This window comes from Pithys albifrons, chromosome 5, assembly GCF_047495875.1.
Source record: "Pithys albifrons albifrons isolate INPA30051 chromosome 5, PitAlb_v1, whole genome shotgun sequence".
In the NCBI taxonomy this organism is placed as follows: domain Eukaryota; kingdom Metazoa; phylum Chordata; class Aves; order Passeriformes; family Thamnophilidae; genus Pithys; species Pithys albifrons.
Genome location: NC_092462.1, coordinates 38,809,498 through 38,831,782, shown reverse-complemented (window position 1 = coordinate 38,831,782; position 22,285 = coordinate 38,809,498). Strand labels below are relative to the sequence as shown.

The 22,285-nt window shown below is 35.9% G+C and overlaps 1 protein-coding gene across 1 annotated transcript in view; it reads left to right on the top strand.

The window, feature by feature from the left end:
- Positions 1-4,302, top strand: part of GPM6A (glycoprotein M6A) — a 124,602-nt gene extending 120,300 nt beyond the window's left edge. Inside the window, exon 7 of the mRNA XM_071556264.1 lies at positions 2,071-4,302. Within this exon, the coding sequence (XP_071412365.1) occupies positions 2,071-2,223 (153 nt within the window). The 3' untranslated portion in view covers positions 2,224-4,302. The remainder of the gene's footprint in view (positions 1-2,070) is intronic.
- Positions 4,303-22,285: the final 17,983 nt, after the last annotated feature.

Below are 22,285 nucleotides of genomic sequence, written 5' to 3'. Positions count from 1 at the left end.
TCTTCTGCATGACGTTAGATGCATGCAAGGGCAGGAAAAAACTTCTTTAGACTTGGGTCCTGTGGAAGTAATGACATATCCTGAATGGAAAACCAAAACAAAACAAAGCAAAATGAACAATCCCTTCTAGCCTAGCTGCAAATCTAGTTTCAAAAAGTTGAAACCTACCTTCTCCTTATAAAGAAATCTAAGTAGGAATGTTCCATAGGTATGGAAAGACCCTGCACTGTCTTGCACATGTCTGTAATTGAAACATGCTGGGGCAGACTGTGAAAGCTGCCCAGTTTCAATTTAAATAAGCCTTGATGGGGCCCCACTGGCTTCAGGCTACTCAGGTCATGGAATTGTGAAATGCAATTAGACAGCCACTTAGAGATGACCTCCTTAGCCTGACAATGCTATCTAGGAACTTGGTGTTAAAGAAAGAAACAAAGGTGGCAGGACTGTTCAATGCGTAGTTCATTTTAAAACATGGATATATATTTGAGATTAAATAATCAAAAGTAGTTGTTTCCAGGAAAATCTTCCTACTTACAATGAATGTGAACTCCAAGAATTTTCAATAGTTTTTCCAGAAGTTTGGTTCGGTAACTTTTTAAGAAAAGTTGGGCAAAGAATGGGAGTTTAATGAAGCTCAGACTGTGATCAATATACCTTCAAAATGGTTTGTCTATGTTTTTAATATACAAAGAGAAATGCCAAATGAAACTGCAAGAAACTAGGTTTAAAGTTGTATCCTACTGAGTCATTACCAAATATTTTGTGAGGATAAGAAATGTGCCTACATAGTATCATTTTCTTCACACATTCCTCAGTTGCAAGATTTTCTGGCAGATGTGTTTTAAAAGATCAGGAAGATGTGAGCACACTACTCAGATATACCCCACATTCAGGATTCTCATGTCTACAATCTGTTCAAACATCAGAATACATTTTTATTTCATTTGAAATCTTACCCTCAGAGGACCAGCACTAGTGTTTCTATTGGATGCAAATTGTAATTGTCTGAGATGACAGAATTATTAACATTGCTGGCCTATTTATTTTGATTTTTCTCAAGACTTTGGCTGTGGAGGAAATTGAAGTAATTTTATTCAGAACAATGGGGGTTCAGCTTAGGGTCCCTTATTTGATCTAGAAATGCCTGATCCAGAAACTACTTTTGTTGAAAGCTTTTGGAGTTAGATAGAAGGTGTTTTTTTCCTGTGTCCTAAATTATGACAGGAATGTCTTGATTTCTTAGGGAGCTGTGGAACCTTTTGGATTTCAAGAAGTTATCCATTGCCTCTGAAACAGTTGATTAACATAAATGTAACAGATTATTGCATCAGAAAATGTCTGAAAACCTTCTAGGGCAGAAATAACTGTTCAGAGAGTCCTAACATAAATCAGTTGAATACCGTTATTGACCATTTTTATTTTCTGGAAGAATAAAGAGTCAACAGTGCATCCAATTTTTTGTAGCTATATTTTGTCACAGTTTGCCTAACTGAATTTATTTTTCAATTATTAACAATTTTTTTCCCAGATTAGCTGGTTAAATAAATAGCTGGAGTTGTAGTTGGAAGAAGTAAGTCATGGCTAAATGGAAAGATAGTGCTAACTTCAACAAAAAGTGAAAAGCAATTACTTTCTGTAATTGTATTAGATATGTAGCCGTAAGACTACATATGTGGCTACAGCACATTTCTATTTTAAGAACTACTTTAACTCAAAGGAGGAAAGCCTCCAGTAAACAACCAGAAGGCATTTTCACAGGTAGATTTGCAGATTATCTGAAATAGTAATGCAGGGATGATTTCTTGATTTTTTCATTTTTAAAATCTTTTTAATAAGCATCAATGACAACTACTGGTCATGGTGACACTAACAGCTGTAGAGATGAGTAATCTGAGGAGTAATGAAGTTCAAGCTTGAATTTGCCATCATGATGCTGTACTACTTCTTGATTTAAGAGTGCCTTTTTCTCGCTGATGACAACCCAGTCTCTGTCCTATAGCTTCCAAGTTTAAGTGTGCTCTATTCTGATTAGCTTTACTGATTTCTAACTCTGTGTTACTTCTCTTACAGGTCCATTATCTCATGGTCTTGTCTGCCAACTGGGCCTATGTGAAAGATGCTTGCAGAATGCAAAAATATGAGGATATTAAATCAAAGGAGGAGCAAGAGCTTCATGATATTCATTCTACTCGCTCTAAAGAGAGGCTCAATGCTTACACATAAGAGAAACCTTGTCTTACTTCCTAATATGTGAATGCTTTGTTGTTTAACTGAAGGCCATCCAACCATTTTAAAAACAATTGAAAGTGCTTCTCACAAAAGATAGTTTGGGTGACTTACATATCACCTCCATAGAATTCTTGGTTGTCTAGCACTTGGTTTCTTAATTAGTTCTTACTTTGTGTGACCATTCTCTACCACAAATCTCCTAAATAGCCTTGCCTCAATCCTCTTGAGCTAATTAGTTCTGATAGATCAAGGATACTAAACTATTGTCAAATACAATTATGTGTTTGATTTTTTAATCACTTTGTATGTGTTATGCATAACACCTTTTGCATTGTTTCTTATATGTTTTTGAAAAAAAGTAGCTTTTTATACTTTTTAGTTTTGAGTTCAGTAACTACTTTAACTACAGGTATACTTCAAAGGGACCATTGTACATGGTGTACAATATATAAAGAAATCATTCTGATGACTTTCCTTTATATTTGGAAAATCTGCTAGATGGACCCTGATCAACTTGAATGAAGGTCCTAAGAACGTTTTAAACAATCAAAGGTGCAATTTCTAAATTTGTAATAGTGGGTAAAAAAATGAAAAAAAAAAAGCGCAAAATGAAAAAAAAAAAGAAAAAATTAAAAAGTGCTTCTTATCTTTGTTAACATTGTATTATTATTGATGTTTTTAAAGAATATTCTCTTGTTCCAAGTTCCATGGGTGATAATTCCTGTTTGTATTGTGAGCATGCAGTCCGTGGTGCTAACAATGCATGGCCACTTGCCTTTTGGAGGAATTCAATACCACGGCTACCTGTTAAAGAGTTATGGTATATAGACAACTGTTAATTAAGTGATATAGTTATTCATAGTTTTTTACAGAATGATCTCTCTTTAATTCAATGATGGTTATGCTGAATTGGAGCTGTTCATGTGATGATGTAAGAAATTACTGCTTGGCTACATTTATGAAAGTAATATATCAAAAATACAGTGACCATGGGAGTCAGATGTCTTTTTACCTGCTTTAAAAATTTAAATGGGTTGCACCTGTCTGAACTGTAAAAGATATATTAAAGGAGACTTCCATAAATGTTGTAGCTTGGCTTCTAGCTTTCCTACACATAATGGTTTACCTGTATCATGTTGAAGTAAGGTGAAAGACCACTACAGAGCTTATTATTTGAAAGTGTAGTAATATATTTGAACTTTATTTTGATAGGAAAATGTTATCAGGAAGGTAGGTCATCTTAATTTGAAAGAATTACCTGTATCAAAATCAGAACAAAAAACCCTATTTGAGAACAGTCAGTATTATTGGACCAAATCTGGTGGATTTTTTTTTTTTATTTTGCCTATTTCTAATGCTACAAGAATGCTGTAAAGTGTCTTTTAAAGTGATGTAGCCTGACAAGACATTTTTGTCAGTGTTAAAAATCTTAGGTAGTTTTGTGCACTTATTGGACCATTGTGAATTCTCTCTCAGTGTAAGTGCATTTCTAATAAAACTTCTTGAGTAAAACTCTTCTTTGTACTATTACTAGTCATGCATCATCAGTAATTTTTAACAATTCTTGTAGTAAGTAGAGGGTAATACTATAGTTACTTGTGGCATGATAATGCATTAATAGTATTAGTTGGTTATTTTTTTCTTTTTTTTAATTGTTTTGGGGGTTTTTTTGGTTGTGTTTTTGATTTGGGGTTTTGGTTTCAGTTTGGTTTTTTTTACACTTAGGCTGTCCTATGGGGTCAACAGTTTTCTGATAATGTGCAGTACCGGTATTACAGTTCTGCAAAAAGTATTAGGAACCTCTTTTTGGATTATATATTGTAGTGTTTCAGTTTTGTGTCTTAAAATGTTTGTGCTGATTTTTAAAACTATGTCTTTTAAACTCATGTAATGATGTTAATGCTTTTGGCTCTTCTCTGGTATTAGAGTTTGTATTTTCACAAAGAATGCTTTGTAGCAGGCATTACAATTAATCTGTTTTGTACATAAATGTGCCAACAGCTTGATGGTGGCGTTTTTGAAATGTAGAAAAAAGTGCTTGCAAAAATGTAATAAACACACTTGTGTACTTTGTGTTATTGTTAATTCTTTGTGTAGTTTTTCTTTGCCTATATTGAACAAGTAATTGTAACCAGAAATGAAAGAAGCTTGCTCTTTCTACTGGCCTTGCTATTTCACAGATAGCTTCAAATATGTTCTTTAATCAGCATTTAGTGCAGAAATGGTATATCCTAAGAATAAGACAGTAAAATATTTTCTAAGAGCAGAATTTCATGGTCTACAATGAGCCAGGTAGCATAAGCCATATACTTATATTTTATAACGTATCCGTCCAAAGAACAACTGGGAACAACAGTACTGAAGTGCCATTCGGAACAGCTCAACAGAAGCTGATCTGACATTGGTCTGAATGTTGCTGAGGATACTGATTCCAGGATGTTACAGTAAATAATGCTTTGAAACCTTGATAACAATACTACATTACTTATGTGCATGTAAAGCAATTTAAATGGTTAAGAGAAATCTATAACTGTGCCAACTAACATGATATCACTAAGGAAAATTGTTTAAAATACAGTTCCACTATGTGCTTGTTGTCAGTAAACTAGCTGTTATGTAGCTCTTTGTGTGCTCTCAATGAGAATGTGTGCTATAATAGCAAACAATTTTTCAGGAGCAAGACAAGCTGAGAGAGGAGAGGAGCTTCCCACAGCACAGCACATCAGTCATAACTGATTCACTTCAAAGTCTGCGCATATTTGGTTTGTTCCAGACTTGTCTGTTGACAACTTAAGCTGATTTTTCCTGAGGTAGGCTGCATGGATCTTGATTTTTATAGACTATTCTGTACTTAGTGTGCAAACCTGTGACTATTGTGCTTTTCAGAAAACAGGAAAACCCATTGCAGATCAATCTGTTTGGTGAAGGTTTTTGCTGCACAAAAGGGTGAAGTTACATAAACATTTATTTAAGATGTTTTCAGCCCTAGTTACTCAGTTTTGCATTTTCTTCAGTTTACTATGCTCCAACAATGGTGCTAATAGCATGTTACAAAACAGATAAAATTATTATTTGAAGTAGAAATTCTTCCCGCTGACTTTCCCCCACTCACATCATCTTCTTCTTCTTTTCCCTCCCCCCCCCCCAATTATTTTATCCCTCAGCAGGATCATATCACCATTTCTGCTTCCAGCACAAGCACATAAAACATTCAGTCAACATGATAAAGCAATAGAGCAATGCACTGCAGACATGGGGCTGAGTGTGTACACCAGGAGCAGACAGTCAGGGAATTTTTAAATCAGCCTTATTCTTGAAGCCAATGTAACATACAGATATGTGGTATAGTTAAAAGCAGGAGACAGTGAAATTATTTGCTAACTTAATATTTCTAAATAGTTAATGATAATATTTTTTTGTCACAGGAGATGAAGTAAGAGGATTTCAACTATACCTGGAAATACATCTATAAATTAATTATAATAATATATGCAATTATTAATCTTAAATTACTGCAATTATTTAAATTTTAATATGTATGCATTGATTGTAAAGATTTATTGAACATTACTATGGTTGTAATTTACCTTCAGTTGGCGTAGCAGATTTTTAAGACAGAATATTTCTGTACTGTACTTCCTATAAAAATCAGTGCCAATAGTTTATAAAGTCTTTTCCATCATCAAGATCCAGTACATTTTTCAATTATTCAGTTCCGGGTTACCACAAATATTAATGTAGCTAGTTTTGTGATGAACACAGCTCAATTTATAAGCCACAAAAGGGCAGACTATAATACATTTCATTCCAGAAGGAAAGGGGGTGTTGACACAAGCTCTCTTAAAAAAAGCAACTTTTTATTGTCATTGAGTTGCACAGAAATTCCCCATATATATATTGTTAAGCAGCAAACTGATTTATGTCTTCAGGTGATATCACATTTCATCACTGCCTCCATTTTAGGTAGATACCAATTAAAAAGGATAAGCTCAAAGTACTTAATATACTCAACAGCTCTTTCCATCCCATGTGAATTCTAACTTGTATTTTATGAAGGGAGAAACTTCAGCAGTTTCTGAATTTTGAGATTTTCAACTATAGTTTCTTGTTCTTTCAGGTGTCTGCAGAAGATCCCACTACATCAGAGGGTTACTTCTGTGTTAACAGTTATTAGCAGTGACAGTGACAGGTAAGTGTTTCTGCTGGCACAGCAGGAGAGGTAGTGACTAGTAGAGAAGTGCACCATCTCTAGCTTGCATAGAGTAAGCAGATTTGCAGCTATTTGCAAGGAGGAATTTATTCTGAGAAAAGGGTTCTGCCCATGCTGTACAAGCTGCTGTGGACTCGTTCCCTGTGTCAGCTGGAGTCTGGTCAGATAAATGTGAGCCCCAGGGAAGATCATTTTAGTTGGTCTTTGAATTGGCATTGCTGAACTTTCCATGGCTGAAAGAGATGGTTTGGAGGCATATGTATCTCCTTTGGGAGTTATTTGAAAAACCTGAAAAAAACAAACGAGACTTGCATGAATATCCTATGGTTCTGCACATTGACTTACTCAAGTCAGAAATGCTGTGTAAGCCAGAAAAGAGACGATAAGAGCTAGGTTTTCCAAAGGGTCTAAATATTTTTTTCTCAGTTGCCCAGGGAAATGGTATTTATGCATGAATCACTTTCCTGTGGTTGATAAAGAATATTTTGGCCTCTGAAACTTTAAGTCCTGCATTTTTTTTAAGCAGCTTTGCTCACATGTATGTCTTCTTACGGGTAAATATTAATTTAAGATTAATCTCGCTGGGAAAAAAAATTATCCTCAACAAATTAAAGTCTTTGTTAAAAAATGCAAATTAATTCCTGAAATTTTATAATTCAGCCAGTTTAGCTTGGATGTACAATCACACCCTTTTGACTTTAGTTTTTTGCAATAAAAAACTAAATCATGTTGGTAGACACAGAGGAAAATTTTCCAGTTCATCACCCGGCTGGTTTGAACTAATTACACAAATAGAAACCTTTCCCAAGAAGACAGTATTGAAAGCCTCATGTTGCAGCCATCTTATGAAATATGAAACAATGTTAGGTAGAAATACCTCATTAAGGTGTTTACATATTTGTGTTCTCCTGTCATTATTTGCTTTTTCTCTGTGACATGCTGTTCCTTGTGCCATAATTTGAATTGGAACTGAAGCAACATAAAGCTTTTGCTATTGAGAAGGGAAGATCTCACTAGTGTCACAGAGTGGTGACGTACCACATGCTTGGAAAAAAGAATGAGGACAGCAAAAAAGCAAAGCAGGGAAAAGGAAGTGTAAGATTTTCCTTTCCTAGTAAGCCCTAGCTGTAAGCTAATAAACTGTGCTTGAAATCTGTGCCTTAGTTAAAGCATTATGTACAGATATGTTTCACAGGACTAGGGCTTAAGGAGTAGTGAGTTTCTGACAAGATACAAAGGGCAAATACTGATTGCAACATACTGATTTTGGATGGTCCAAAGCCATGTTTCTCCTTAAAGGAGCAGATGGCTGAGGGACACTTGTAGCTGCAAGTCACCTTTAACTGTCACAGCAGGACCAAGTCACTGGTCATCTGTCCATGTGTTCTCAGGATCTCTTCCCAGCATGAGTAGCATAACGGCAGAGCAGAATGTGTCATATATGCAGTTGCATGGGACAATGGGGTAGTTTTTGTCGTTTAAAGTAGGCAAGGGATGGTGCAGAAGAGGACTGCAGCTGCAGGTGTAATCCTGGATCCACTCCAGCAAGGTTGTTTTTTCACAAATAGAAGCAAATACACAAATTCAGGATTTGAAGTTAAGCAGTCTGGAAAATCTGTTGTTTGTATATGAGAAATGTTAGGATTTTTTGTAATGTAGTAGTTAAGCACCTGCATTTTTTCATCTGTTAAAAATATACACACACATCCAATCAATAGTCTGATAAAATACATTATTTTTAATAAACCTCTCTGCTACAGTAATATTAATGCCAGCCTTAAAGAAAAATAGCAAATTCAAGGATTAGGTGAAATGCTTTTTACACAAGAAGTGGCAAAAATTTTAGTCTACCATATTCATGGTGTACTTGTGCAAATTATAAGAACATCTAGGGAAATAATAGCAGCTTTGACTTTTCTTTAGGAGCCTTTAGTGTGTTATTTGTTTTCCTCTACAGCTCTTCCAAACAATAATGCTTAGGACTTCCCTCAGCATTTAACACATGCAAGTACATGCATGAGCAGATACTTTTCCTCGTCTTTCTCTAAGAAGCTCAATACTGTTCTTTCTCTCACTGCACAACCTTCAGAGTGTATCCACAGGTGCTGAGTCTTCATGCTTGCATTCTCCTAACCCTTTTCCTAGTGTGTCCTTTATCCACATATCACTGCCCCTGGGCAAACCCGTCTTGGGCCTGATTTCCAACTTTATCTCTGCAAGTCTGCTTTTCTCCAGCTGCAAGTGGCTAAGAATGGCACAAGGATTAATCTTATCTGACTTGGATCTAAGGTGATGTTGTAGCCAGCTAAGTCCATGGTTATTCATTTTGCTCCTTCTCGCACATTCTCAGCCTGAGTATCCAAATATGAGGTAATATGGGTATACTGTGAAGAAGACTATGGAGAAGATGTTAAATAAGGAGAAAAATCTAAGCTCCTTAGAGAAATTTCTATCATCCTTCAACATTCTTAATGTGAAAATAAGGGAAAATAAGGAAGTAGGAGAATGTTTATAGATATCATATAACTGTAAATCCTACGCAAATTTGTGCTATGTAATGCTTTTAAATTGATATTTAAAATTTGTTGCTGTTCTTTAAAATCAAACAAAATAATAAATAATAATATTAGACAGAATAATATTTTCCTAAATCAGATGTGTTCAGCTGGGACAAAGCAGCTGATAATAAAAAAAGACCCAAAGTAATAATATGAGTTCATACCACAATTTAAGTGATATACTTAAGTGAACTCTAGGAGGCATTAATAATTTTTCCTAAGGAAAAAAAAATGCTAAGAGATTAAAAGGATGTCCTTATTTGAGGTACAAGATCAACTAACAGTACTCAGAAATAGCACGCATTTTAATGTTTTGGCAATTAGGGCACAATGTGAAATTTTTACATTTTGACAACAACTACACAGATTCATATATACACTTGTGTTTTTTTAATGAAAATGTAATGAAAGGCCATGTGCATCGAAGGAACTATTGAAAGTCATCTCCTCTTACCAAAGCTTTCCCTATGTGCCATGTGAAACAGTAAGAGTTTGTTATCTGCTTTAATCTCTTTAACTGGATTAAATTCTTGATAACAAAATCTACTCAGTTCATGGACTAGTATTTGGGCTGGATCTGTCAAACATGTATTTATGAATAGACATGTAGACAATTTGACTGTGTTCTAGAAGATTAAAGTTGAACTCTGTGTCATAAGTTTTCCCAGGAGGCTAACTAAGAAGACTGGATAATTTGCATCTCTTTCTAGGGCCATAGTCTTTCTAACAGTTCAGTGGTTTGGTTTTCTTTTTCCCATCTGGAAAAAAAATGGAAGAAAAAATTACAGACAGTTTTCTGCATGGAAAATATTCTGTGTTTGATCCAGCATTGTTTTGGCTACCGCTTGAGAGTTTTGGGATTGATGCTGACAAAAGCAACAATTACATAATCTAGTGCTACATTTCAATTTGATAAACGTTGCAGAGATCATTGTTTTCTTCTTCATTCTGAAGCATAGGTCATGGTCAACAGACTGCATTGCCTTGAAAATCTGATTTTAAAATTCTCATTTGCCTGCAGAAAGTTACCCTTACTTATTCTATGTTTTTATTTTGGCACCTGCAGTCCTGACTTCATAAACTTACAAGTGACCTAACCTAATTTCTTTTGTGTTGTAAGTAGAGAGACTTTTTCAGTACCATTCAATTTGTTTGTTGTTAAACTTTTAGTAATTTAAAAACATTTTAATTATTTTAAATATTTTTCTCCATATGAAGTTTTTGAAATGCAATAATTCCAGCTCTGTTTCTTTATAGGATTTTTTCAGAATGAGAAATCTAACTATTCTAACTTAATGTACTTATCCTTTCTTTTGGAAGCATTATAAGTTTCAAATTGTCTCTGACACTCAAAGATAGTCTTTCTTCTACCTAAATAATTAGATTCACTGAAAAAGAAAAAGAAAAAGAAAAAAGAAAAAAAAAGAAAAAAAGAAAAAAAGAAAAAAAAAGGTGGACTCAAAGTGCTGTGGTGACACTGAAATTGGATATTAGACATATTTTTCTGTCCTGAATTACATGTCAGCATATGCTACAAATAGCACTAATCTTCCTATGAAATTCAGACCCATCACAGCTCCTTAACTTAATTTAAATAAACATCAGTGAAAACCCTAACAGTAGTAAAAATGTTATCGATTTATTTTTTTTTTCCTGCTTGTATGACAGACCTGAGTGTTCTATTTATAGACACAATTGTGGACAAATTGAAAACATGATGATCTTGCTTATTTCTCATCAAATTTAAGTATCTTTACATATTAAAAAGTAAACAAACAAACAAACAAAACACCACACAAGGTGATTATCCATGTCACGTATTATTTTGGAGCTTTTAAAGACAATGAGGAAAATGATAGAAGTGATAAATCTCTCACTGAAATTTGTGGACTACTGACATCTGGTGGTAAAGCTTCTTAAACCAAAGGATGTGGCTGATTAGTCTGAGTATGATTTAAATTAATCCCTTTCAGAAGATCAATCTGTTTCTTTTCTACTTCTCTATGTTTAAAAATTTTTCAGTAACATGACTTAAAAACATGCTGCTTTTTAATACATATATATATATATATATATTCATCCTTTAAATATAAGTCACAACTGGTAAATTAAAATGAAAAAAATAATTAAAGGATTTCAATGAGTAACCTGACTTCTTCACATTGGTTATTAGTCTGAAAGAATGTTTTAATCTTTTGCAGGTTTTCCCAGCTACTTTAAAAGTGACATTTGCATATAATTATTGTTGCAAGATAGTACTCTGAACCAGCAAACATATACAGAGTACCACCCCTCTCAAATAGCACTTATTTGTATACTACGGTGATGTTTTTGCATATTAAAGGTACAATTTATAAAACTACTATTTATGATGCTGACTTACCTTACCTGTCAGTGAAAGAGGGATGCCAGCCTTTAAGAAATACTTTGTCACTTTCCAGAATAAGCACATTTTTAAGTAAACTCATTAATGAGTGTTAGTACCGGCAGCTTTCAACTATATCTATACCTTGTTTGGCATTAAAGCAACAAGCACAGTTCTGAATTCCTGTGGACCAGAGCTGTGCTTCGTTCAAAAGCAATGGGACTGTGGGGCAAGGCAGCTTGATAATGACAGTGGTCAATGCCACTACCTCTATAGATGTTGAAGTTAAGCTGCCTTCATATCTATCTAGCCAAGCAGCTGTCCAAAAATAAGTTTTATTATCACTAGAGCCTAAAACATAGAGGGGGATAGGCGAGATTATACTTTATGGTTATTTTAAATGCCTTAGAGTATCTCTCCTAGTCTTTAACTACTACTCCAGAACAGGTGTCAAACATGACATCTTGAACCTGTTGGACCCATGATAGGTACCCAACACACTAAATTATGCAAAATGGCACCAAATTACTGCCGTTTGGTCAGTGAGTCTTACACCTTTTTATCTCCAGTGTTTTGAAAGTCAGTGAAGAGAGCCCTGTGCTGCTATCTCTGGCTCAACCCTCTAGTCTGTGCCCCTTGGCAGGAAGTCAACTCAGGTAAATTCATCTGTGACTCTTTCGGCTCTTACAGGATCACAGGTGGAGGAAGGCGTACACACATCAAGCCCTTCTCTTGATATAGCATTTCCCCTTAACAGATAATTAAAATATAGATGTGATTTAATAAGGAAAATAAGTAGGATTACAGCTCAGGGCAGAGGAGAACATTAACCCTTCAAATTCTGGTGCCTTCCTAAAGCAGACTTTCTTGGTGACTGAACTGAAAAATATTTTATTAAAAAAATATTTCAACTGTGATGTGGTTTGGGTTTTTATGGTTCTTTTCTATAAATGTAGAGAAGGTTGTCAGAAATTAATTCATTATTAGGTAAAGGCTTAATAAAAAAAAAGAGGGGGTAAATACTTTAACAAACATAATTTTCTTAGTTCTTTCTTAAGTCAGTTTAACAATGTATAGTCCCATCCCATCTAGTCCTGAGGACTTCACTGGCACTGTCCAAGCTCGCTCAGCCGTGGCAGATGAACCTCAGGACTTAAACGGTGGGTCCAGTTCTGCACACGCTGAGCATCACCTAAAATCCAGTGCGCAGGCTGGAAAGGCACACCCACGTGGGGACAGCCCTTCCCAAATTTTTGTTCGCGAAGCCGAGCCACACACACACACACACACACATGCAGAGTCCCATCCCAGGAAGAAACTTCCAGGCTAGCACAAAAGCGGTGTTCTTACTAAATTTGTTCTTGATATATTTTAAGTATGGGTACTGTGCCTTGGCCACTGCTTAATTTTGGCAGATGCTTAAGTTTACTTATATATAAACCCTGTCTGGATGTCAATAGCTGGCATAACTGCATGCTGGTTTTTTGTTTGAGTGAAACAAGTGTTAAGATTAATTGGATGTCTTCCTCTTAAAAACCTGTTAAATCTCCCAAAAAAGGCATAAAGAACTTTCTTTTTGGTCATGAATATGTATTTATCACTTCTTGAACCCACTATGTTAAGACTTTCCAGATATCCAGACTAAATTTTTTTAATTGAAGTTACTGTACTCTTCTCTTTAATGAAGCACTTTATGAAACCCTTTAGCTAAACCTTGGCTTCCCTATGTGTTTTAGGAGAAGTGTTGTTTCAAAGAGCAATGTTTTCACTTTAGTAATTTTTTTGTTTGGTTGGTTTTTTTCTAAGATCCATATAAAGAAAAGTAGTGCAAATGATTTATCAACACCCTGAAAACAGGTCAGTAACTGTTACCACAGTTTTTATTCACTCTAGTGTTCATGAAAAAAATGTCAGTTACCTCTTACCAGAGCTGCTTTGACTGGTATTGAAAGTGACTGTCTTTTTCTGTAACATCTCTATAAATTTAATACCAAAGAAAATGGAGAATTTGACATTTTGACCACTTTTATGATTTTATGTTCCAACAAGAATTAATATGGTGATACAAAGTGTTTCTGCACCAAATGTGCCTAACAGATTATTTGATGTTGTTGCTTTATGAAAATCAAGATGGTCAATGCTGTAATAGGATACTGAATGACCTTATTATAGCTGGAAAATTAATGTAAAAAAATCTATTGAGTATAAAATATTAGTTATTAATTGGTTACTAATATTGGTATTTATTACTTACCTGTCAACAAATGTTTCTTGCCAAAATCAAAAATTACAATAGTCTATTAAAGATTATAAGGAAGAAGTGGCAACGTCTTCCTTAAAAATGATTCACATTAAAAAGATTATTTTGGGACTCATGAGGTCATTAATGTTTAGGGATAAGAGTAATTGGAAATATGACTGATAAAGCAAAAAGGCATATTTGCTAAGTGCTTTTTAAACACACACACATGGAAAAGTACTATTTAGAACGTTGCTAACTTGGACTACTTTGGAATATAATTTTATTTCAGAGAAGTGACTTTGGAAAGTTTCCATCACAGGCTCAAAAGCAGTAGAATAATTTTTCATTAGCAGTGACTGAAAACAAATTGTCTTTTCTTTTTTTTTTCTTTTATTTCTTTTAATACAGGCTGAATGTATGATTTGACTACTATGTTCCTGAAAAGATACAATATCTTTCTCTGATCTATATGCAATCACAGATGAGTGTTGCCATTGAGTGGGCCAGTAGAGGGGAATTCAGCTCTACAAGAAGACAACTGGGTGCACCTGCATGTGTGAGGTGTGTATTTGATCTTTCTAGTGTCTAAGCTCCTCTTCTAGTACAACAAGTCTAGAAAGCAATTCAGACCAGCAAAAGATGGTGCCCAGGACCTTGCCTGCTGTGTCATTGCAAGCTCCATTGACTATTGATATTGCTTAATTTAATTGACCAATCATAGGTATTTGGTGAGATGTTGTAGACTATCCCACTTGACCTCTGGTTTTTAGTACAGAAAGGTCTGTCTCCTGTCACTCATATCCCAGCTCCACAGACAAATTGCAAGCATGCTAGAGTATCATCTCATAATGTGGCTGAGTTGAATTTAAGATCTCAACTAACTGTGATGGGATCTTACACATTTTTCTTACATACAAACACATAAACTCAGAACTCCAAGCATCCTGATACTTCTGAAATTTCCAGAAATATGAGTGTTATTTGAGAAGGAAACACATGACCAAAATGTACAGAGCCCCAGAACTAATAAAGGGGTCCTATAAGTACTTTAGTTTTTGGGGAGTTTTTATGTGATACATCCAATTTAGTCCAAAAAATACAGCTTTATGAACTCCAGATAGTTCATTTAGAATCCAAATTTAATAATGAAGAAAACTTGAAGCACCAGACTCCTCTCATCTTGCAGCTGGGGTTTGACGAAAAGCAAGACATTATCCCATGGTTGAACTGTATCTGTTTGGATGTTGGAGCTGGGTTGGCTGTCGGCTTCCTCCTGCACAAAAATCCTAAACTTACTGAAATGCCTGGTGTTGTTTTGTCTCTTGGATATCCTGCCTTACTGTAGACAGACAAGCTGGGCTTCTAGCAGATCTAGTAGATCTAGTAGATCATCCAATAGATTTGATGGAGCTATATTTTCAAGGTTTTCAAATGAAGCCTAAAGGCTGGAGGTGAAATAAAAGGGATGCTATGAAATACACAGAACTCAAGACAAAAGTCATCATAAAGTCTGAAAGCTCAGTGCACAGGGAAGAGTAGTAAATTACAAAGAAACGTGTGGAAAGGGAGAGACAAACAAGCTGAGGCTCTATATTTCCTCTGTAGAGGAAAGAAGTAGCTGAGGTGTGAGCATATGAAGCAGAGCAGGAAGAGAACAATACAGGACTTTGGTCTGTGCAGTTCAGGCAGAAAAAAATTGGTTAGCATGAGGTGACCAGTGAATTTATGATGAGAAGGGATCCTCAATGCATTCCTGAACCCTAGACTTCCTTCTGAGCTTACTGAGACATTGGCTTCTTCACTAACCCTTTCTTTTAAAAGTAATTCAGAACTGGCTACACAGTTTCTAAGTCTATATTAAGGCCCCAGAATAAGTGACTAGAAAAATTCAAAGACAGAATATCCATAGCCAAATTTCTAGCTCAAGAGGGAATACTGGCAGGGTTTAAAAGCACGTTAGCTGTCAAAGTCTGACTTCACTGTTGCTCCCTCCTCTCATCCCCCAAATGTGTGAAATATCTTCCTGCACGCCTCTCATCGTTACATCTGCAATCTCTGCAGTCTGGAAAGAGTTCTGGAACTTGGCTTCTGATGCTAAACACAGGAAAAGGAACCCTTAGCCTGTAGTTTTATAATATACATGTGGTCATTTTATTTGGTGCACTACATTTTCCACATATTAGTACTTGTACTTATGGTGACAGTGTCTCTAACTGCCACACAACCACCTGTGCTACACATAATGCTGTTACACATTTGGATAGTTTGTGTATGCCTGTCTCAGAGCCAGTGCTGAGAGAAGAGGGCAGACTGTTCCAATGAACTGGTGCAGGAATGGAATTGATGAATATGAAAAACAGTTGATGGGAAAATGAACAAATGGATGTTTCCAGTAAGGCAAAGGAGACACAAGACAAAATGGTGACAGGGTAAAAAAAGCAAAGAGCCTTAAGGAGAGGGGAGTGAAACAGAACATGATACAATATGGCAGGGAGCCCTGAGAGTGAGAACAGAGTTATATGGGTTATATCCAAAGCACCAGACAGGATGGGAAACCCACTGAAACAAGAAGACAGTCTCCAGTTTGATACAAGATTAGAGCAGAGATCTGAATGAGAAAGAAAGACTATGATAAAAACAACACTCACAAATAGATATTGAGATGAGAGGTATAAATCCATTTAGTAGTATTTGGAGATCCTGGATGTAGTCCAGAGAGAAAGTAGCTGTTCACAGTTTACAAACTCATGAGACCTTGAAATAACAATAAAACAAAAGTAAAAAATGAAGCTGTCAACAGACATAAAATGCCTCTTGGCAGTGAGACATCTGAGAACACCTAGAATAAGGCTGAAATACAGAGCAAAAAGAAGGATGAAAGATCTTTCTCTGCAAGTCTGACTTTGGTGATTCAGTCACTGATACTGAGGAAGAAGATCCCATAAGACCAGAATAAAATAAAACTATTTACTTTTGAATTTATTTGTGACATCAGAATTGTAGTAACTCGCGAAAGGATTTCAAACATCTGATGGGACTTTGCCATCTTTTCAAAAAGTTGGTGGGGTATTACAAATGTATACAGCATACAATCGTAGGAAATAAAACATATTTCCAAAGGTAATTTTTTTCCATAAAAATGTGTAAATTTCCTGATGTACTTTATACTGCTGTCTTCTGAAGTTTGCTTTTCTACTCCATATCGGAATGGAAAATGTCTTACCATATTGTGACTGAGCCTTCACATTTCCAAAATTAATGTACTTCTGAACACCACAAAGGGATTTCTAGCTTGATTTTATTAGGCGTATACCACTTTTTTGTAATATATATATTGTTATAATTAGGAGGGTATCAATGGGAATTAAAAAACTATAAACCCAACAAACCCCAGGAAATTAAGTAGAGGTGTTATACTTTCATATTTCTAGCATGACATACTGTTTTGGGTTGAGCTGGTAAAATGCCAACTGCCAAACACAGAGTATTAGAGGCTCCCTCCCTTAGCCGAGAAAAGGGAGAAAGAAAAAAACCCTTCAAAACAGGTTAAACTTAAACTAACTATATATATTTATACAGAAAAGAGAAAATTAAAGGAAGCTACAATATAACACACACTTACACAAGTTAGATATAACAAAAAATATCTCTCCACTCTCCATCGAACACAAATCTTACTATTCTAACTATAAATCACTCTAGAGAACTCAATTCCTCAGAGACATACCCAAGCACAGAGAAAAACTAAGAACAAACATTTTACTTCCCTAAGATAACATGGTGGTGATCCGATGCCGGTCCTGGGCCTCCTGTCCCTCCTGGGACAGCATGGTGCATCTTTCTGGGACCATGGCCATGAAGGAACTGACCAAGCCACTTCTACATTGGCTCCTACACTTCAAGATGATGTCAGAATATGGTATGGAATACTATTGGCCAGTAGTCAGCTGTCAGTTAGCCCAGCCCAGCTCAAGTCAGCTGATCGTCTCATGCCTAGTCTGAAATCTAAAGCCTGAATTTAGGCCTACCTAGCTAAACCCATAACACATACCCTTTAAGGAAAATGAATTTGTACAGTGCTGTCCAACCAGGAGGAAAACAGTGGTATCCCAGGAAGCAGAAGCTTCTCTAACTTCCAGCCAGAACTAATGAAGATGAAGCCTCCTAGACCTATTTTAGTAATCTCTCTGATAGGAGGTGAAGGACAAGGTAACATCAATACTTTTCTTCTAATACCTGTGCATTTTGTTATGTAGTGATCCCAGCTGTCCCTATCAGCCTGTGTCTTGTCCTTTGCTTTGGGTGATAGGAAATATCTGCTGTGTTACTTGTCTATGGAACATTTCATTCAAGGGGTGATGGTAGCTGTGCTCTGGCTCCTGATGGATGATGAAGTCCATACACCCTTTCATGTTGGATAGGATTACCTCCTAGTTTCCTTTAGTTTGCTGCATCTCCCCTTTTATACAGTTTTACAACTCTCAGGGATACCTTTTTGATCCTATGTTTGTTTAGCAACAGCAGAAAAATGTGCTGGCCTGAGGATGCCAGGCAATGCAAATATTGCATACATAAGAAATGAAAGCTATAAAAGATTGCCTACTGCCTTACAAGCATTTCTGTTCAGATTAGCTGGAGGATACTAAAATAGGCAGAGGGAAACAATAGCCAGAACTTAGTGAAATTCAGAAATATTGCCGTTTCAGTGTGCATAAGCAGAATAGTTTGAATTTCAAAAATTAAAAAAAAAAAACAAAACCAGAAAAAAAAAATATTTCTACATTGTGTGAACATGTCCTTCCATATTTTTGTTGGGTTTTTTTTCAGGATATCAGAAATTGAAATATTTTATTTGGTCATGGAATTATTTTGCTTTTCCTCACATGAATGAAAATTGAAGCCACTGGTATCTCCTTGCAGGACTGGCATGGTGCAGTTCAGATTTGGCTGTCAGAGCTGGTTGGCCCATAATGTGGATGTTCACACTGCTCTTGGAACATTCAGGAGTTTAGCGGAGGAGACTAGGAAGGCTCATGTTACCTCTTCCCAAAGGTCCTAACTTAAAGAAACAGTTTAGTGGTTAGGTTTTTTAAAATCATTTTGAAATGAAGCATGTCAGATAGATTCAGGATAAGCAGAACTAAATGAAACCAACTATTTTTTTTCAATTTCAGTCTAAAATATTTTGGAAACACTTTCCCAAATAGCAATCTGGATTGGAGAAAATTATTTTCATGAGAGGACTTGCTCCCGTAGAAAATAACTGTTCCCCTTCTGTACTCATGTTTTTTAAGCCATGGGGTTTTTCAACTAAAGGCTAAATCCAGATCCCTTGCTGCCACCTGCTGTTGTCACACAGAGTGGCTGGAATAGTTACCCATGGGAGTCAGTTTTTTCACATGGCACTTTCTTAACAAGGAGGAAATATTTAGTATCTGATAGAGTTTCTGAGTAAGTGTAAGATTTTGTTTGTGAGACTGAAAAAGAATACAAAACTTCTGACTAATTTAATAGACATATAAAAATGACAATGATACACTGTTGTCCTTTAACTTGTGTAAATACTCACAAGAAAAAGAAGTGTGGGATTAGATGCTATGCCAGAATGTCAGCTAGAGGTCTGTTAAGGTCTCTGCTCTACATATGTTTATACAGCTGCCACTCCCAAAACCTCTTTCTCACATACCCACATAAAAGCATCCACATAGCTGCACTACTGAAAAGAAGCAAAAAGAAGAAGAAAAAAAAAGTGCTGCTTTAACCAGAGTGAAGATGGCATATTTCCTTAGAAAAGACATGAAAAGAAACAAGCAAACAAAAAAAAACACCAAACTCTAAATGAAAAAAAAGAAAGTTCATTGATATTCTGATACATCAGGGAAGTTATTACATGCCCAAGTTCTAAGCCTTTTATGTCCTCTGCCACCAGCTCTGCACGAAGCACTGATGGTTTGTTGAGCTCATTGGAACAATGCACCAATGAAATACTTACTCTTTCCATGTCCAAAAATATAATTGCAATGTCCCATAGGCAGCCAGTTTATGTTTTGCCCTTAACTTTACATTGTGATTAAGGAGAAAGGTGAACTTAAGCACTGAATGTCTGCCTGCTCCTTTTGCTTAATTGCTAATTTGGTTTGTCAACTGATATATTTTCAGACAATGCCAAGGTTCATTTTTGGAGATGATGTGCAGTAGGCAAAATGAATGAGACTGTGACAGGTTTGATTTGTAGTCTTACAAAGTCCTTCACCAGTCACTCATCAAGTTTGCTGTTGTTAATTCTCCATAGCTTCATATGAATTCTATGACACTCATCCTCAGGTCCCATGTGAAATATTCTGATGGATTACAGTATGTCCTTCATTTTAAGTTTTTTTTATTCTGAAGTTTAAATAATTATTAAAAATAACAATTATGTTCTAGAGCTGTAAAAATACCATACACAGGCTGGAAGAGAGGAAAAAGTCAAGAGCTGCGAAGTATTGGATATGGGTCAGTCTGTGTTACTTGGACTCACATTGAGATAATGACTCTTTGCCTTGGTCTGTTTATTTGGTTACATAATCTTCCTTTTGTTAGCATTTATGGTGTCAGTACCTGGTCTTCTGTGCTTTTGAAGAGTTTGACATTCTTCCATTAAGATATAGCTTGGAGCAGGAGATTTAAAATCTGGAAGGTTTTGTACAAGAGGTAAAATACTGTCTTTCCCTGAAGTTAGAAAAAAACCTTATAATTTTTTTTATTTATCCTTAAGATGAAATTTAAAATATCATGTAAAAATAGAAAGAATATATCAGTTACAAATATATTAAAACTACTATTTCATCCTACATTGTTTTCGTTGTTTTGGATTTTTTTTTTTCCCTGACTAGTAAAATTTCCTCCCTTTTTAGACTTGGAAATAAACAATTCTGTATTTAATATATATACTGGATCTGAAACCTCACTAAACAAAGAATAGGAGAAAACTCCAAAACATTTAAAATATGGTATTGCATTAGCTGAAAATTAATGTGAAACACCCTTCTCTCATTTTACTGTAGATTGTTTCTCTTCTGTCCCCATAAACAAATAAGTTGTCCTAGTTCAGCAGGAGGGACCAGCTAACCCTGTGTGGGGGGTGATCAAAGCTGTGTATTCTACCCCCTCTATTCATTCCCCAAGGTCAATGGGGCATTAGCAGCAGCTGCCCAGGGAGCCATTATCACCTTCACACCCAGCCTGAGGGGGCAGAGCTGCTAATGGGCCATCAACAGCTCAACACCCCCTGGTTCCCAGAGTTAATCACCCGCTGTGTGAGTCCCCGCCCAGGGGGAGGGACTGAGTGCTCCCTGAGGGTACATAAGTGGTGGGTGAGAAGACCTCGGGAACTTCTCGTTGGATCCAGAGCAGCAGCAGGACCTTGACAGGAGGAGATCCCCGCTCTCGCCCAGACCACAGCCCTCGCCTGCACCAACAGGTTTTTCTTTTCCTTTTGCTCTGGACTTGGGGGAACCACAGGGGTCTCAGCACAAGGGCAAACAAACCCCCTTGGGTTTGTGCCCCAGGACACTGAGTTATACTGCTGGGGTTTTGTGAGTTGAAAGCAATTTCCCTTGTGTGTCAGTGTTGTTATTGTAATATTATTATTAAATTTTAGCTCTGACTTATAATCTCTCTCGTGGTGAGTTCATTTCCCCTGCTGGTTCACCTTTAAACCAGCACATAAGTTTTCTCAACAGAATGAGGTAAAATCAAAAAATTCAAGGAAAAAAAGGTTTTCTAAATGTATTGAATGCAGGCATGGCAGACAGATCTTCTGCAGAACTGTAATTCTGTTGTTGTGCTGAGAATAAACACTCTAGTATAGTAATAGGACTGCCCCGTGTAAGGTCTTACCCTAGACACTGTGTGCAGTTCAAAGGAGTTGATTCTAGAAAAAAATGTATGGAAATATTTCAGAGATGATCAGTTAAATGAAAAAGAGGACATGAAAGGGTATATTCTGCCAAGCAAACCAAGGCTGAGAGGATTTGTTTCTTGTCTGTAGTCAAAAACTGGTATGACAGTGAACACTAGGGAAGGCTAAATAGTCATTCAGTCAATTAGCCAACATTAGTATAAGAATAAATAGGTAAAAATTGATTAGCTTGGTTTTAGGCTGGAAATTAAAAACAAGATTCCTAAACACTGATGTAAAACTTTTCTGTAACAACCTTCTAATGGGAAAATTGAAAGAGAAAAAAATAGTAACTTTTTAAAAAGAACTTAAAAATTATTTTGAAATTATTCTATGCTATTTTTAACAATAGTAAAGAACTAAATGCAATGATGCCCAGGATCACTCTAGTTCTGTGTTTTTGCAGTTCTCTAGACCATTAAAAGCAAGAGGATAATGTAGTTTCAGTTCCAAAAGAGACCTCAGAGAAGAAGATTTTACATTGGAACTATCAGTTAAAGAAGTTTTACACAGTAGGATTCAACTCCGGACCAATATAAGAATTAAGGGTTTTTATTATTATTTGCTTTTCATTATTTCTCCATGTTTCCAGTTTCTTTTTATACAAATGAACTATTCAGTGCTTCAGTGAATTGTTGGCAGAATGGATAGGATTAATGCTCAGAAATATGGCTGTATCCTACAAAATCCAACCATATCATTTCAGTTCAGTTTGTCTCTTATTATTTGTGTTTCAAAG